The sequence below is a fragment of the Callorhinus ursinus genome, unplaced genomic scaffold, assembly GCF_003265705.2.
Source record: "Callorhinus ursinus isolate GAN/ISIS: 27379988/994484 unplaced genomic scaffold, GSC_fseal_2.0 scaffold4, whole genome shotgun sequence".
NCBI classification, from domain to species: Eukaryota; Metazoa; Chordata; class Mammalia; order Carnivora; family Otariidae; genus Callorhinus; species Callorhinus ursinus.
The window spans coordinates 2375866-2391451 of NW_027397066.1; the positions used below are offsets into that span (position 1 = coordinate 2375866).

At 66.2% G+C, this 15586-nt stretch overlaps 2 protein-coding genes across 6 annotated transcripts in view; both read left to right on the forward strand.

Annotated features, from left to right (window-relative positions):
* The window catches only part of RGS12 (regulator of G protein signaling 12), a 109123-nt gene extending 106820 nt beyond the window's left edge, over positions 1-2303 (forward strand). For 4 of the 5 annotated variants that reach the window (XM_025887528.2, XM_073891356.1, XM_025887529.2 and 1 more), the window contains one exon: positions 1800-2303. In XM_025887528.2, the coding sequence (XP_025743313.1) occupies positions 1800-2026 (227 nt within the window). In that variant the 3' untranslated portion in view covers positions 2027-2303. The remainder of the gene's footprint in view (positions 1-1799) is intronic. The other variant, XR_012377825.1, reaches the window with a different exon arrangement.
* A 1930-nt stretch (positions 2304-4233) lies between these two features.
* Positions 4234-12608, forward strand: HGFAC (HGF activator). The gene is made up of 14 exons (XM_073891359.1): positions 4234-4371; positions 4896-5076; positions 5206-5302; positions 5561-5640; positions 6357-6479; positions 6568-6699; positions 6834-6944; positions 7041-7215; positions 7435-7520; positions 8182-8437; positions 10424-10563; positions 10929-11069; positions 11156-11304; positions 12325-12608. Exons 1-14 carry the CDS (start codon positions 4297-4299, stop codon positions 12505-12507), a joined length of 1929 nt encoding a protein of 642 aa, XP_073747460.1. The 5' UTR covers positions 4234-4296; the 3' UTR covers positions 12508-12608.
* The last annotated feature ends 2978 nt before the right edge of the window (positions 12609-15586 follow it).

Consider the following 15586-nt stretch of genomic DNA (forward strand, 5'->3'; position numbering starts at 1 on the left):
CACGAGGCGCCACCCCCACTGCACCTGCCTGAGTGGGACAGGCCCCGAGCAGCTCCGCTGTGGGACAGGGGTGACCCTGCAGGCCAGGTGCGCGATGCTGACGTGCCGGCAGGCCCAGGTGAAAGGCCCTCCTGCCGCCTCCTTGACTTGCTACTGCGAGGCCGGGCTAGACGTGGTCAGAGAGGGTGCCCGCCTCTGCCTGCAGGCCCCAACTTGCCCCGGGGCGGCCGTGTGGAGGCACCTCCAGAGGCGTGGGATGTGGCAGGCTCAGGGGACCTCTGGGGCCACAGAGCCGCTGGGAAGCCCAGACTCCTGACCTCCGTGGTCATCCCCACCTGTGCTTGTAGGCCTGGGAGCCGGGGAGGGAGCAGTCTTTCCCTCCACCAGCAAGGCTGGGGAAACTGAGGCCCAGGGACAGGGGGCAGTGGAGCAGGACCCGGTGTCCCTGGGGGCTGCACTCCTCCAGCCTGTCCACTGTGGCCTGGGGGCGAGGGGTCCCTCCTGCCCCCCACGGGCACCTGAAGGTCCTCAGCGCCAGGACCACCAAGGACATGCCTACAGACAGGACAGGGCTCCCGCCCACCCCTGGCCCGACCAGGGCCCCGGAGTCCTGCCTGGGGAACCCACCCTGGGGTGAGCCAGGGAGCTCGGGAAGGCAGCTGAGACTGAGGGTGCGGTGGGGGGCACACCTGCCCCCCCCCAAGCTGGTCCCTGGGGACTCCATCTGGAAGACACATTTCTGCCCTCTGGGGGCCCTGCTGGAGACATGACAGAGCAGCGACCCACCCCAGGGTCCAGGCGCTTCCAAGGCAGTTTCAGGCAGCCTGGAGGCTCTGGGCCAGGCGGGTCGGGGGAGCTGGGGGCCAGAGGCCTAGCTGACCACTGAATGGCCTGTAAGAGGGGCAGGCAGCGGGGTGCTTGGCCCGAGGTGTGTGTGACGGGGAGGGAAGGTGTCGAGGGGTGCCCACAACCTGGAGGAGAGGCTGGGAAAGACTCGGAGTCTGTGAGGGCGAAGACGTGGCCCCGAGGCAGCAGTCAGGAGGACAACAGGGTGTGGGAGCGCTCGGGAGGGGGTGGGGGGCAGAAGCCAGGCTGGGGCCCCTGCCCCGCTCCGGCCTGACAGCCACGGCCTGCGGAGAGAGGCCTGGATGCCCGGGCAGCGGCCTTCCCCTGAGGGCCCGGGACCACCCCCACCCAGTGCTTGGTCCTCCCCACCAGTCCCCACCAGCCAAGGCACAGGTGCCCCCCCCTGCAACGCAATCCCCCCCTGCACGGCCAAGGGCCCCATCCCTCCCACTTACACCTCCCTGGGGACCCCTTGGCCTAAGGGTGAGCCCTGCAGACAGCCCAGCAGGAGGAAGCGGGGTAGGGTGGGTTGGGGACCTCAGCAGGTGGCTGAGCTCTGTTCCTGAGTCAGCGTGGGGGCATGCGGGGGCCCAGGAGTGTCTGAGGGGCATGGGGGACCCCACCCGGGGCCCCCACCTTCACTGTCCCCTGTCACTCACGCCTGAAGCCCCCTTGGCTGGCCCCCCCTTCACTGTGCGGCCCCTCTGTGAGGGCTCCCCGCTCTTAGGAGGGCCTGGGGACTTGCTGAATGGGAGCTGCAGTTGGTGCTCTGCACTGGCTGTGTTGGGGGCAGACCTTCTGGGCATCCTGCCCCCGGCCCAGGGCAGCCGAGGTCACCGATCACCTGTGTCTGGATGACGAGGGTGGGGTGCGGTCTCCTGCCCGGGGTGCTTGCGGGGCTGCAGAGCCCGGGGCAGGGCAGACGGGTGACAGTCTCTCTCTTCTTGTGACAGGCGGCAGGGCCAGAGGCAGCCAGGGCCTCCCGGTCAACACCATCATCGACGTGGACTGCGTCGCGGGCTTGGCCCCCGGGCTGGGCAGCAGCGTCCCCGGGGTGCGGACAGGCCCTCAGAGGTCACGGGCCAGTGGGCCCCTGACAGCAGATCTCACTAGCCTGAGCCCCGTCCCGGGTGGGCCCGCCAAGCCCAAGGCCAGCCCGCACCATGCGACCTTCGTCTGAGGCCGCCTGAAGCCCTGCCCCACCGGCTGTCCCTCCTGCCCCCGCGTTGGCGCTGCCCCGCCTGGGCATGCGCGGGCGCCCGTGATCTTGGGGGGACAGCCCCGAATCATCCTGAGGGCCTTGGGGGGGCCCCCTTGGCCACCCTGCCTTCGGGTGCCAAACCAGGAGAGGGCGGGGTGGCCCAGCCTCGGACACTTGCCACAGCTCACTCAGAGGGCTCCTCGGACCCTGTCCCCTTCCTGCCCCTCGGCCTCCAGCCTTCCCTCAATAAATCCACTTTGGGGACCCCCCGAGTGTCAGCCTCGTGCTGGGTGCTGGGGTCACAGGCCCTGCCCTCAGGGAGCGTATCAGGAGAGGGGTCGAGGAGGCAGCGGCTCCTGGTCCTGAGGTCAGGGTGGGCAAAGAGAATGCAGCCAGCCTAACGGGGCTCAAGGCCGTGGTGCCCTGGAGGGGGAGAGGAAGCGGTCACGTCGGCTTCCCGCCTGCCCGACGAGTCAGTGCAGGGCCCTGGGGGTCGACCCCCGAGCCACGCTGCGCCCTGTGCTCTGCTGCCTGGGCTCTGGGGTGCCGCAGGCCCCGCGCTTGGCCTCGTTTAGAGGGTGCTGTGACACCCTTCCGCGTCCATCCATCCGTCCGTGGAGGGGCCCTCACTGAGGGCCTGGGTGGTGTCAGGCCCAGGAGGCGGCCGGAGGAGCCTCGTCAGGAGGGCGCGTGGCGGGCTAACTGGGGGACAGGGCTGCAGTGGGCTGTTGGCTGAAGCAGGTCCAGTCGGCCACCGTTCCAGTCGCCTTGGTGGAACCCCAACATGGAGCAGCTGAGCACCCAGGGACCCCGCACCCCTCTCTCCACAAGTTGCTGGGAAGGGCCCAACCTGCAAGTCCTCGGCAAGACTACTGGGGTGGTTCTGGAGTCTTCTAGGGAGCAGTGCTCTGGGAGGGTCCTTGGGAGGTGTCGGAGGGAGGGGGGCCCACCACCCACTGTGCCCGGCACCCGTCACGTCGCCACACCCACCATGCTCCCCCACCTGCACCTGATGCTTGTGCCCCCGAACGCTACACCCACTGCCAAACTGGGTGCCCCCTCAGTTTCTACTCTCCGTCCTTTTGCACAGATGACAAAACGGGGGCCCAGAGAGAGTGGTTTGGGGGTGCACAGTGAGGTGGCTGCAGTGCCAGGCTGATCCCTGGACCAAAGTGAGGGCCAGCCCTCGCCTTTGCCCCCTGGGGGCAGCCAAGCTGACTCACGGGGTACCCGTGATCAGAAATTGCTGAAGAGGTTCTCCTGGCAGCTCTGCCCGCGGCCCCCAGGCACGCGTTCTGGGGTCCATGGCCGTGGACCTGCTGCAGTTGTGTCCAAGGGGCGGTGCTCCCACCCCAGGTCCCAGATGGAGAGAGCAAGGGGCATGCAGACCTGGGCACGACCCCAAGCCAGGTCTCTGTGGCCCTTGGTGGGCCCGGGGGCCTGTCTGAGGCTATTCTGGGGACCAGCAAGGGCTCAGGATGGGGTGTGGGCAGCCCTGGCCAGAGGTGGGGACAGCACATGTCATCCAAGCTGTGAGAGGGGAAGCCCAGGGCTGAGGGAGTCCAGGGGTGGGAAGGCTTCCTGGAGGTGGTGTCCAAGGGGGTCCTCCCAAGGGGGAGGGCACATTCCTGGGCACCCTGCAGCTAGGGCTCTGGTGCTGCCCCCCTCCCCAGCTCTACCCCCACGAGGGTCCCCCTCCTGGGGTCAGTGTTTGTCACGCCCAGCCCGGTACGCGTGTGCGCGCGCGCACACACACACACACACACACACACACACAGACACACACACACCCCATGCCTGGCCTCTTGCTGGCTGCAGGGCTAGCACCCACCCCCAGGCCTGGGAGGTGCACCACTCACAGCCACTCTGGTTACCGAGAGCTCACAAACAGTGTCCAGCCCCGTGGAGAGGTGGGGGCTGGAAGCCGGGGGCAGGAGTCTGAGCCCCCAGTGGCTGTGTGTCCTGCAAGACTTCCTGGAGGAGGCTTCCAAGCTGAGACCCGAGGACACTGTCCGTTGCAGGACCAGTGTGGCAGATGCCAGAGGGGACGGCTCGACCGGGTGGGGTGAGCTGGGCAGCAGATACGGGGGCCATGTGGGCCCGGCATTGGAGGCAGCCAGGGTTAATCATTTCCAGGTGGCCTTGACCCCACCTGCCTGGTTGCTGTGTTTCCGGCTGCCCCTCAGGCCAGCCCAGGAGGAGCCACAGGGCGCGGGGCCTGGGGTCCCAGGCTTTGCCCCCCGCCGGGAATGGCCCTGCTCCTGCTGCTGCGGCTGCTGCTGCTGCTGGGGGTGCCTTGTGGGGCTCAGCCCCAGGCTGGCAGGGTGAGCACTGACCCCAGGGCGCTGTGACCACGGGGTCCCTGTGCCCACTCTGGGTCCTGGGGCCGGGGAGGGCCGGGGAGTGGGTGAGGGGCCCAGCGTGCTGCCAGCTGGCTTTCCGGCCTTCAGCGGGCGAGGTGGGCGTGCTGGGCTGGCCTGGGGGACAGGAGGCCTGGGGATCTGAGGGCCACTCCCCTCTCTTTGGGCCGCTTTTGGGTCCCATTGTCTGGGGGGGCAGAGGGACCTCTGAGGGCCTCACGGCTGCTCTCGTCCATCTGCCAGAACAGATCTCCAGGATCTGAGGCTGGAAGGCAGGGGTGCCCCAGCCTGGGCAGACGCCAAGCCCGCCCTGGCTGAGCCTGTGGGCTCGGCGGGAGGGGATGGGGACAACCAGTGGCCAGGGTCCCCTTGGTTTCCACTCTAAGACCTGAGGGCCCCAGCATGGGAACTGGGGATGGCGACCAGCCAGCCAGCGCAGCCTGAGTGTGAGGGGGCCACCCCATCACAGCCCTCTTGGCTCCTCCTAGAACCTTACAGAACCCCCAGAACCTAACGCCACAGTGACCCCTGGGACCCCCACGATCCCTGTAACCTCGGTGACCCCTGGGACCCCAGCCACGAGTGCTCCAGAGGCACAGGGACCCCGTGGTAGGGGGCTCACCCCCCTGCCCAGGGCAGCTCCCTCCAGCAGCAGCCCTGGGGGCCCAGGTGGGTCAGGAGGGCTTCCTGGAGGCGGCGGGCTACACCTGGGCGGGAGGGTCGGGAGGATGGCAGGTGGCTGCTGGGGAGCGGGGTGTGCGATGTGGAGCCCCCTGACGCCCTCCCCTCCCCCTGCAGTGCTCACAGAGGACGGGCGGCCCTGCAGGTTTCCCTTTCGCTACGGCGGCCGCATGCTCCACTCGTGCACTTCGGAGGGAAGCGCCCACAGGAAGTGGTGGGTCCCGGGCTGGGGCCGAGGCCGGCAAGCACAGACCGCCAGCCTCCCTCCTCCAGGTCCCCGCAGCCCATTGTCCACTTTGGACACCCTCCTGCCCTCCACCCTCCCTCCTCCAGCCTGAGCCCCGTAAACAGCCGGGAAGGAAGGCCTGGGTGTGGCCAGGGCAGAGATCCGGAGCGTTCGGCGGGTGCCCGGCCAGAGGCGGGCTGGGGGGCAGGTCTCGGGGCTGGGACCCACCTGTCTCCTCACCCCCAGGTGTGCCACCACTCACAACTATGACCGCGACAGGGCCTGGGGCTACTGTGCACAGGTCTCGGTGCCCAGGGAGGACCCAGGTGGGTGCTGGCGGAGGGGGGGAAGGGGGTTTGCTGGGGGGTTGCTGGGTCCAGGCTGGGGGTGGGGTGAGTCTACGGGGCTGCTAGGGTCAACCTGCTGATGGGGGTGGGAGCCAAGGGGACAGAGCTGACCTGGGATGGAGGGTCCTGCCTGGAGTGCAAGAGGGAACCTTGGGGTTGACCCCACTGCAGCCCTGGGGACCTGGGAAGGGACAGAGGAATCATCAGCCCAGGGGGCCTGCAGGAGTGTGGGGGGGGGTGGAGCCCCTCCCAGGCAGGACCCTGCCCTCTCCTGGAGCCACAGGGCTGCCTTGGTCATTGCTGGGACCAGTGCGCCCCCTGGCGGTCAGGCTGGGCCCCATGGCTGCACAGACGGAGCCCCGGGGAGAGATGAGGGCCCGTAGGGTCTGGGTGGGGCATGGGTGCTGACAGCCCTACCTACAAGGGTCACAGGGCACAGAGCGGACTGTGCTGCCTGATGGGGGGCTGGGCTTCCAGGGTCCTGGTACAGAGCCAGAGGCCTGCTTACCCGGGGTCTGAGTGCTGGGACAACAGGGAAGGCCTGCTGCACCCCAAGGAATCCCGAGGGGCAGCTTGAAGGCAGCAGGCCCGATGGAGGCACTGCGGGCCTTGGCAAGCAGACAGGGTCTGGGGGAGACATGCTGACGGGCCGGATTCTCTCACACCTGCCCCCTACTCTTCCTGTGTGTCCCCAGCTGCCCCGGATCCCTGTGCCTCCAGCCCGTGCCTCAACGGGGGCTTATGCTCCAACGCCCAGGACCCCGAGTCTTACCACTGCACCTGCCCCATGGCTTTCACAGGCAAGAACTGTGGCACAGGTATGCAGGGCCAGGTCCTGGGAAGATGGGTTGGGGGGGGTGCCTGCCCAAGGGCAGCAGTATGAGGGTGCTCTGTGACCCCCCCCAGAAAAATGCTTCGATGAGACGCGCTACGAACACCTGGAGGTGGGCGACCGCTGGGCCCGAGTGAGCCAGGGCCAAGTGGAACAGTGTGAGTGTGCCGGGGGCCAGATCCGCTGCGAGGGCACCCGCCACACAGGTACGCCATGGCCGGGGGAGGGGCTGGCCCGGGGTCCCCCAGCCCCAGGCCCCCGGTGGACCGGCCCCGACCCCGCCCTCACGCGGCTGGCATCCTCAAGGCCTGAGGCCTAGCTTCTGAGCCCTCCCCCCCAGCTTGCCTGAGCAGCCCGTGCCTGAACGGGGGCACCTGCCACCTCATCGTGGCCACTGGGACCACTGTATGCTCCTGCCCCCTGGGCCACGCTGGGCGGCTCTGCAACATCGGTGAGTGGGTCGGCCTCCTGGCCCTGCGCCCTGGGGCCGGCGTCAAAGTGGACGCAGCCTTGGGCCCAGGCTCACCACACACCGTGCTGCCCACAGTGCCTACCCAGCGCTGCTTCGTGGGGAACGGCACCGAGTACCGAGGCGTGGCCAGCACGGCAACCTCGGGCCTCAGCTGCCTGGCCTGGGACTCGGACCTGCTCTACCAGGAGCTGCACGTGGACTCGGTGGGCGCCGCGGCCCTGCTCGGCCTGGGCCCCCACGCCTACTGCCGGTCAGCACAGGCCTGGCCTGCCCCAGGCCACCTCATCCAGGGTGGGCAGGGTCTGTCCTGGGGCCAGAGGTCAGGCCCACGGGGCCCCAGGCCACGGTGTCCATCTGCGGAGTCAGCCAAACGCCGCTGGGAGGGGGCGGGGGTGCCAGGAGCCCCAACCTGCAGGGTTCTCCCATGTCCCCCCCGGCCCTGGCCCACGCGCCTCTCCATGCGCCCCAGGAACCCAGACAAGGACGAGAGGCCCTGGTGCTACGTGGTGAAGGACAGCGCACTCTCCTGGGAGTACTGCCGCCTGGTGGCCTGTGGTGCGCGACTGTGCAGCAAGGGGCAGCCTGGCCCCACTCCCACGGGGGTCACAGCCGTTTCCCCTGCGACCTCCCCTCCTTGGAGGACCATTGCTCCCTCTGAGAGAGGGGGAAACTGAGGCTCCCCGGAGCAGGGCTCACCCGAGGCCATGCGATGGGCGGGCACCCCGGGGTCAGAGCAGGCTAGCCGATTACAAGACCTCTGGGTGGCTCCCACCCAGCTTGAGCCGAGCTGATGGCTCCCAGAGATAGGAAAGTGCCAGTTAGGGGTGAATAGTGGTTACCCTGGATCAGACCCTGGGAGTGGGCAGCTCCAGGAAGCCAGCCTGCCCTCCGGCCCCTGTGCCCCCCGGGGCCACCTGACCGGCCTGGGCTCTGGGAGGGACAGGAACCCCTGCCCGGCGTGCCACCCCCCCTTTGCTTCCCACGAAGCCTTGTGATCGATTTGGTCTTGTTCTCCCCATCGTACAGAAGAGGAAACTGAGGCTCCAAGAGTAGATGGTGTGCCTGTGAGGGCAGAGGGGACTGAGCTCCGGCCCTTTTCCCGCCGAGCTGCCTGGGGTTGGGGCGGGAGGTGGGCGAGGACATAGCAGCCAGGACCACCCTGGGCGGGGCCGCGCAGAAGGAGCCCGGGGTGTGACCCGCTGACGTGTGCTCCCAGAATCCCTCGCCAGAATTCCGCCCCTGCCCACTGCGGTCCTGCTGAGGCAGGCTGAGCCCGCCCCAGGGGGACGCCAGGCCTGTGGCAAGAGGCACAAGAAAAGAACCTTCCTCCGGCCGCGCATCATCGGCGGCTCGTCTTCCCTGCCCGGCTCCCACCCCTGGCTGGCCGCCATCTACATCGGGAACAACTTCTGTGCGGGGAGTCTTGTCCACACCTGCTGGGTGGTGTCCGCGGCCCACTGCTTCTCCAACAGGTGAGTGGCTCTGTCCGCGCCCGCCCGCCCTGCCTGTTTCAGCCCATCCACCTGGCCACGGACCCACCATCCATTCCACATCTTCGTGCCCACCATCTGCCACCCTCCATCTCTCCCCCACCCACTCACTCATGCCCCACCGGCCTGTCCTCACACACTGGGCCCCCACCCGTCCCCACTACCCATTCAAGCCCCATCTTTGGTCCCTTGTTTTCCCGTGGCCCCACTGACCCCGGGGGGACACCTCAGTGTTCAGCCTGGTGCTGGGCCTGGAAGCTGCGGAGACCAGCCCCACCCCTGCCCTGGGTCACTGCCCAGTCCTTCGGGGGCAGTCCTGCGCTGGGGGTGGGGGGTGAAGGGGGGGTAATGGGCAGGCCCTCGTCTGAGAAGATCCCGCCCCTCCCGGACCCCAGACTGCACAGGGGGGGTCCCCCCGCAGCAGGGACTCCCGAGGCCCCACCCACTCTGCGAGCTGAGCCTTCTGTGGGCAGGCAGGCTTGGGCTGGCAGCTGAGGGAGTGGGGGTCTGGGATGCGAGACCCACCACCACACACCCAGAGGAGCCAGCCGACTCAGAGCAGGGAAGGCCAGCCCCTCTCTGCCTCCACCCGCTGTGATGGGAACAAGGTTCCCCATCTGGGGGTCCAGCCTGGGAGGCTCCCCCGGGGGGTCCAGTGGGAGAGGATGTGCCTGGCAGTGGCATCCCAGGGGTCAGGGGCTGGGGGTTTGGCAGCCTGAGTCTGGCCTTGAGCCTCCATTGGTCACCCAGGGACTGCAGCATGGGTGGGGGGCAGTGGGCCAAGGCCTGCCTGTGCGGAGCTGTGACCTGTAGCAGGCTCCCCGCTGGGCCTGGGAAATAGCACCTTCGAGGCCTCCCCAGGACGGAATAAGATTGGGGAGGGGTTTAAGAGGATGGGGGAGGGGAGCCGGCACCCACTCCTCACATCCAGGGCGGGGCTGGGGGATGAGGCTGCGGTGCTGGAGGTGAGCACGGGGACTCCCAGGGGGCCCCCCAGGAGGGATGTGCTCCTTTGGCAAAGGAGCAGAAGTGGCAAAGGACAGAACCAGGGGCTCAGAGCTGATGGGCAGACCGCCCTGCCCTGCCGCACACCCAGACAGCCTTTCTGCTAACCCGGCCCTCCTCCGTCCCTGGAGGCCTGAGTGTTTCAAGCCCTGGGTTCACTGGCCATCCCCCTGAGAGCCCACCTGGACGAGACCCACGAATCGCCCCTCCGGCCCTGGACTTGGGTTGCTGACCCTGTCCCAAGGCCAGGCACCAAGCCCCGCTGTGTGCTGAGCTGGCTGGCTGCCCATGGCGTGGGAGCCCATTTTCCAGAAGGGCCTAAGACCTGGGAGGGCCAGGGACCGAGGTCGTACAGTGGCCTGGAGCTGGCGTCCAGTGAAGCAGGGCCAAGCCAGGGCGGGAGTTAACCCCTTCACCAGGAGCTGCAAAAACAGAGGCCCAGGGTGGGGACAGAGGGGCCGACCGTGGGGGCCCAGGGCCTGTGCCCAGCAGGAGCGGAGGGGCTGTATCTGGGGAGCCCAGGCTAGATAGGAGCTGCATCAGGGCCTCCAGGCAGGGCTGGGGTCTCCACCCACTCAGGCCTCAATCGGCCTGGACCCCGCCTGCATGAAGCCCCCAGAGTTACCAAAGGGGATGCATTAGAGATGGCACTGCCCAAGATCCTGTGTGGCCATAGCCCACCACTCCCCTGCCCCCTGCTCAGGCCTCTCCCCAGGGCTGCAGGGGACCTGCCCAGCATCGCCCTTCTGGGGTTATCGCCTGGATGCTTGAGCCACAGCCGGTGGTGGGGAGGCTCCCGAGGGGCGGGGCCTGTGGGGGGAGAGCCCGAGGGGCGGGGCCCGAGGGGAGGGGTCTGAGGAGGCGGGGCCCGAAGGGAGGGGCCCGTGCGGAGGGGCGGGGCCCGAGGGGCGGGGCGGGGGCGGGGCCTGTGGGGAGGGCCTGGGTCGTAGCCGCCTTGCACAGCCCCCGCAGGGAGAGCGTCTTAGTGGTCCTAGGCCAACACTTCTTCAACCAAACAACGGACGTAACACAGACGTTTGGCATCGAGAAGTATATCCCGTACCCCATGTACTCAGTGTTCAACCCCAGTGACCATGACCTGGGTAAGGCTTGGGACATGTTGAGGCGCGACAGGGCCAGGGATGCGTGTGTGCCTTGCACACCCCAGGCCAGAGCCCGGAGAGAGGCAGGGGGTAGGCGCCAGGCCGACCTGGGGAGAGGGGAAGAGAGGGATGGGGCAGGAAAGGAGAGAGAGTGGGGAAGGGAGAGGGGGAGGGGAGGGCAGCAAGGAAACCTGGTATATGGCAGAGTGGCCTTGGCCTGGCGGGAGCAAGACCCGGCTGGCTAGCCTTGCCGAGCCCTGGGCCAGCCCTCCTGCTCCGCGCGGGTCTCCCAGGCCACAGCCCCTCTGCCCCTGCATGGACCCCCCCCGCCCCAGGCTGACCTCTGGTCTCTCTCTCTTGGCCAGTCTTGATCCGGCTGAAGAAGAAGGGGGACCGCTGTGCCGTCCGCTCCCAGTTCGTCCAGCCTATCTGCCTGCCTGAGCCCAGCAGCCCCTTCCCCGCTGGACACAAGTGCCAGATTGCAGGCTGGGGCCACCAGGACGAGAGTGAGTGGGGGTGGGGGCATCGTGCCCAGGGGAGCCATGGCCAGCCGCAGGGAGCCTCGCCCAGCCTGAGAGCACCCTGTCCACAGACGGCAGTGGCTACTCCAGCTCCCTGCGGGAGGCACTGGTCCCTCTGGTCGCAGACCACAAGTGCAGCAGCCCGGAGGTGTATGGGGCCGACATCAGCCCCAACATGCTGTGTGCCGGCTACTTCGACTGCAAGTCCGACGCCTGCCAGGTGAGCCGGGGCTGAGCCCCAAATCCCAAGACTGCCTGCCCCCCCAGCTCAGAGCTGAGAGGGACCGTGACCCGCAGAGCCAGCGGGGAGCCAGGACAGAGAGTACCCCCGGGATGGGCACCCACCTCTTCCGGAGGCTGGCCTGGCCACTGCGCAAAGCCCTCCCAGCAGGGGAGACCGAGGCCCAGGGACGTGCGGGGTCTCAAAGCCTGGACACGTCCAGCCAAGGGTGGGGCTGTCACGTGACACCAAAGGCCAAAGCCCTTTACAGCTAGAGTTCTTCCAAGTGGGTTCAATCTAGCAGCCGGTCCCAAGAGCTAGCGTTCATCAGGGGCTCCACAAGCACCATCTTGTTTAGGCTGCCGGTGAATCCTGAGATGGAGGAGCTGCTTTACTTCCCATTTTATAGGTGGGGAAACTGAGGCCCAGAGAGGTCCCATCCCTCTTCCCAGGTCACACAACTCAGAAGTGGCAAGGGGGGTTTGACACTGGACCACATGAATACAGCAAGCACTTTTGGGGGAAGTCAAGGCTGGCTTTCTGGAGGAGGGGGCATTTGCACTTGTTTTGAAGGGTGAATAGGAGTTTGCCCGGGGGGGCTATTATTTCAAGTGGGGAGATTAGCCCAGAACACAGGGACCACCACAGGGTGCGCGCTGGTGGGTGGGTTGGGGAGCCAGATTGAGGAGCACGTTCCTGGTCATGGAGCTTTAGGAACTGGAATGACTGGTCAGACGCTGTCACAGCAGCCGGGGAATGAGGAGACTTTGTTTCCAGGGGGCCAGGGGAAGGTGGGACAGCTCCTTTACTTGGAAGTACCTTTGTTATCTGTCCCCCAGGCTGTCAGGAAGTCTGCGTTGGGAGCTCCTGGGGAGTCCTCACCAAAGGGGACATCTGAGACCCTTTGGGGACGTTTTTGGAGTTGGGGTGAGGGAGGCGGAGCAGGAGTGGGTGGTGGGGGTTTTGCAACTGCTGAGGAGCTGAGCCAGCGCCTGGCTCTGACCAGCAGCCCTGCCGCAGGGGGACTCGGGCGGGCCCCTGGCCTGTGAGAAGAACGGCGTGGCCTACCTGTATGGCATCATCAGTTGGGGCGACGGCTGTGGGAGGCTTAATAAACCTGGTGTCTACACGCGTGTGGCCAAGTACGTGGACTGGATCAAAGACCGGATATGGCCCCCTAAGCGGCCTGCGGCTCCCTCCTGAGACAGCCCACACCTCTGGGTTGGGCATCCTGCCTCCGCATGGTTCCCAGACTCATAACAATAAAGATGCTTCCAAGAACCCGGCCCACACGGCCCGCGCCTCTGCACCCCACCCCTCTCAGCCTTCCCCTGGGCCAGGAGCCCGGCCCACGTTTTGTAGGTGGTATGGCTTGGGGCCGGCGGGTCCCTGCGGCCAGCTCCCCATCTTCCCTTTCTCAGTGGAGAAGGGAGCCTACAGCCCCGCAGGGAGGGTCTGGCCCCAAGGCCCAGGGGGTCAGGGCATGGCACCTAGTCGACCCTCTCCGAGCCTACCCACCTCGGGCCACCCCCAGGCAGCTGGGGCTGGAGCACACACACCCTGGTTGTCCCAGGGCAGGGTCCGAGTCAAGCAGCACATGGAACAGGAAGGACTTAAGACAGGTTATTTGGAAATACCCACTGGTCCTCATTTTGCTTCGAGAAGGTGCCCTGACTACAGCTGTCCCTTAGCGCTGTTTAGGGAGGAAGGCCGGAGACTCCTCGAAGAAACCAGCAGTCCCGGATGTCAGGGGAGTGGAGGGCGGTGGGCCGCTACTGGGATGTACCTCCTGGAGCCATGCTGCTGCAGCCAGCTGGCCAGGACACCTGGGGGAAGGAATCAGAGATGCCTGGAAGAGCCCGGGGTTCTGGGCAGAGGGAGCGGCAGCTGCAAAGGCCCTGAGGCAGCAGGGTGGGGTTTCTCTGAATCAAAATAAGGAAGTGTGGCCGGAGACTAGGGAAGGCAGGGATGGGGGGCGGGGAGTTGCTGCGGGCTACAGTGAGATACTGGGTGTGCCCCAGGGGTCCCTGATGGGGCTTCAGCAGGCTGGACATGTGATGACCTGTGCGGCCAGGAAGAGAGGCCTGGGTGTGTGGGGGCGGGCAGAGAGGTGCTGTAGACAGCCCCCCCCCCCCCCCGCCCCGTGCCCAGCAGCGGTGCCTCGGGGACCTGGGAGCCCTGGTCTCAGGGAGAGGCCTGATGTGGCCCCACATTCGGTGCATCCAGACCCACACCCACCCATCCCGCTCTGGGAAGGGGACCCTCCTCAGAGCTGCCCAGAGGGTGGGGGTCCTCCGCACAGTCTCCACCCACCTCTTCTGCTCCTCCTGGACCCCCAGAGCCTCCTTCTCTCTGGTCACCTCCACAGCCCCCACCTCGGACCAGATCTTCCCGCCTCTCTCTGAGGTGACAGGCCAGGACTTTCTCCAGGTCACTACCCCCCCACCTCGAAGCCTCCCCCAATCCCTGGGGTGGGACCCCACCTACCTCCAGCCCGTTTCTGCCCCACCCTGCCCCCCACCCTGTGCTTTGGCCACTCTGGCCACTCTGTGCCCTTGCTCATGCTGTTTCCACTGCTTCTAGAATGTTCTCTCTCATACTGCCCCTGCTCTGGCCCCCCATGGCCCCCTGCCTCTTCTCCCCTGTGGGTGTTGCATGTGGGTCCGTTAAAGAGGCGGCTCCCGATGAGAGATTGTCCACCGTGTGGCGCCGAGCCAGCCTTGCCTGCCTGGAGCGAGCCCGGCATCTTCCAGCTGCCCCTCCAGATTGCGGTCCGCTCCCTGCCTTCTCCGCCCAGGAGGCTGATCCCCACGGACCGCATGGCTCCTGTGCCCACTGGGTTTTTGAGGACACTGGGGAGCCCCGGCGGCGGGTCAGAGGAGGGAGGAGAGTGACATTGGGATATTGATTTCCCCGGCTCCCTCCGTTTGGGGTTACTTCCATGTTATAGGTTGAACTGTGTCCTCCTAAAATTCCAATGTTGAAGTCCCAGCCCCCAGGACCTCAGAATGTGATCTTCTTTGGAGGGAGGGTCGTTATAGAGGTGATCAAGTCCAGATGAGGCCGCGAGCGTGGGCCCTGATCCAATAGGACTGTGTCCCTAGAAGGAGGGGAAATACGGACACAGACAGGCACACGGCAGTGCCACAGGGGAAGGCAGCCATCCGCGGGCCAAGGACAGAGGCCTGGAGCACGTTCTCCCTCAGCCTCAGAAGGAACCAGCCCCGCTGGCCTCTCAGTCTTGGACTCTGGTCTCCAGGATGCGGAGCCCATCAACTTCTGTTGGTGAAGACCCCTGTCCGAGGCGCTTTGTGCTGGTGCACCCGGGCCCTTCACGGAAGGCCCCTGCTCCTCCCAGCATGGGAATGACCCTCTCCACCGTGGTTCGGGGACCTCCCCGGCAGGCCTCGAGGTGGTATCCACTCCTCCTGTCCAGCCCAGGCCCCCCCGACTTAGCCCTGCTGGCCCCCTTCCAAGACCACCTCTCTGAATTGTCCTGACACCGCGCCGGCCTGTCAAGGCCCCTGGCTGACCCACGCCCTTTTAACTTTTTTACAAGCGTTTTCAGGTCTGCTTGTATTTTGTTGAGGGTCGTCCATTACATTTGTGAGTGAGATGGGCCTTTCTTACACTCTTTGAATGACTCACAGAATGAGTTCCAGATGATGCCTTCTTTATTGGTCCCCGGAGGACTCGGTCTAAGGCTGGAATGATCTGTCTTGGAAAGTCGGGTAGAATCCTCGATAAAATGCCCTGGGCCCCGTGTTTCCTTTACCGGACGACATTTTACGGCTGGTTCAGTATGTTAATCGTTACTGGCCTCAAGGAGAATTCTGCTTCTTCTTGACCCGGTGGCAGAAGGTGCACTTGGATGAGTTCTCCCATCACTGAGTCTCAGACGTCCCAGCGTGTCCTTCCTTTCTGTCAGCTTCTGGAAGGTTCTCCATGGCCTCCGCCACCGGTGCCACTGTTGAGAATCTGCTTTACTCCAGTGGATCTTCCCTAAATACCTTTTCCCCTCTGGTGGCTTTTCCGACCCCCTTCTCTCCAACGTGCTGTGGGGTCACCGTGACGGGTGCCGACGTGGGTTCCCTCCCTCTCCCCACCCTGCCTGCTGTCTGTGAGACTTCTTGCCCAGCTGGGAGGTAGCTGGTGCCCGTCCCGGTGGCGACTCAGGGATCCGGCCTTCTTGTGTCTGGAGCTTCCCACGTCCACGAGGCTTGGAGTCGGACACTATATCGGAACACTCCGTGTGTGTCGCGACTGACCTCCAGACCCAACA

Bases quoted from the DNA above. Each gene is read 5' to 3' on its own strand.
- HGFAC (XM_073891359.1), top strand. From the start codon at position 4,297: ATGGCCCTGCTCCTGCTGCTGCGGCTGCTGCTGCTGCTGGGGGTGCCT. The intron at 7,216-7,434 runs GTCAGCACAGGC...CATGCGCCCCAG, and splicing joins GGCCCCCACGCCTACTGCCG to GAACCCAGACAAGGACGAGA. The intron at 8,438-10,423 runs GTGAGTGGCTCT...CGCCTTGCACAG, and splicing joins GCCCACTGCTTCTCCAACAG to CCCCCGCAGGGAGAGCGTCT.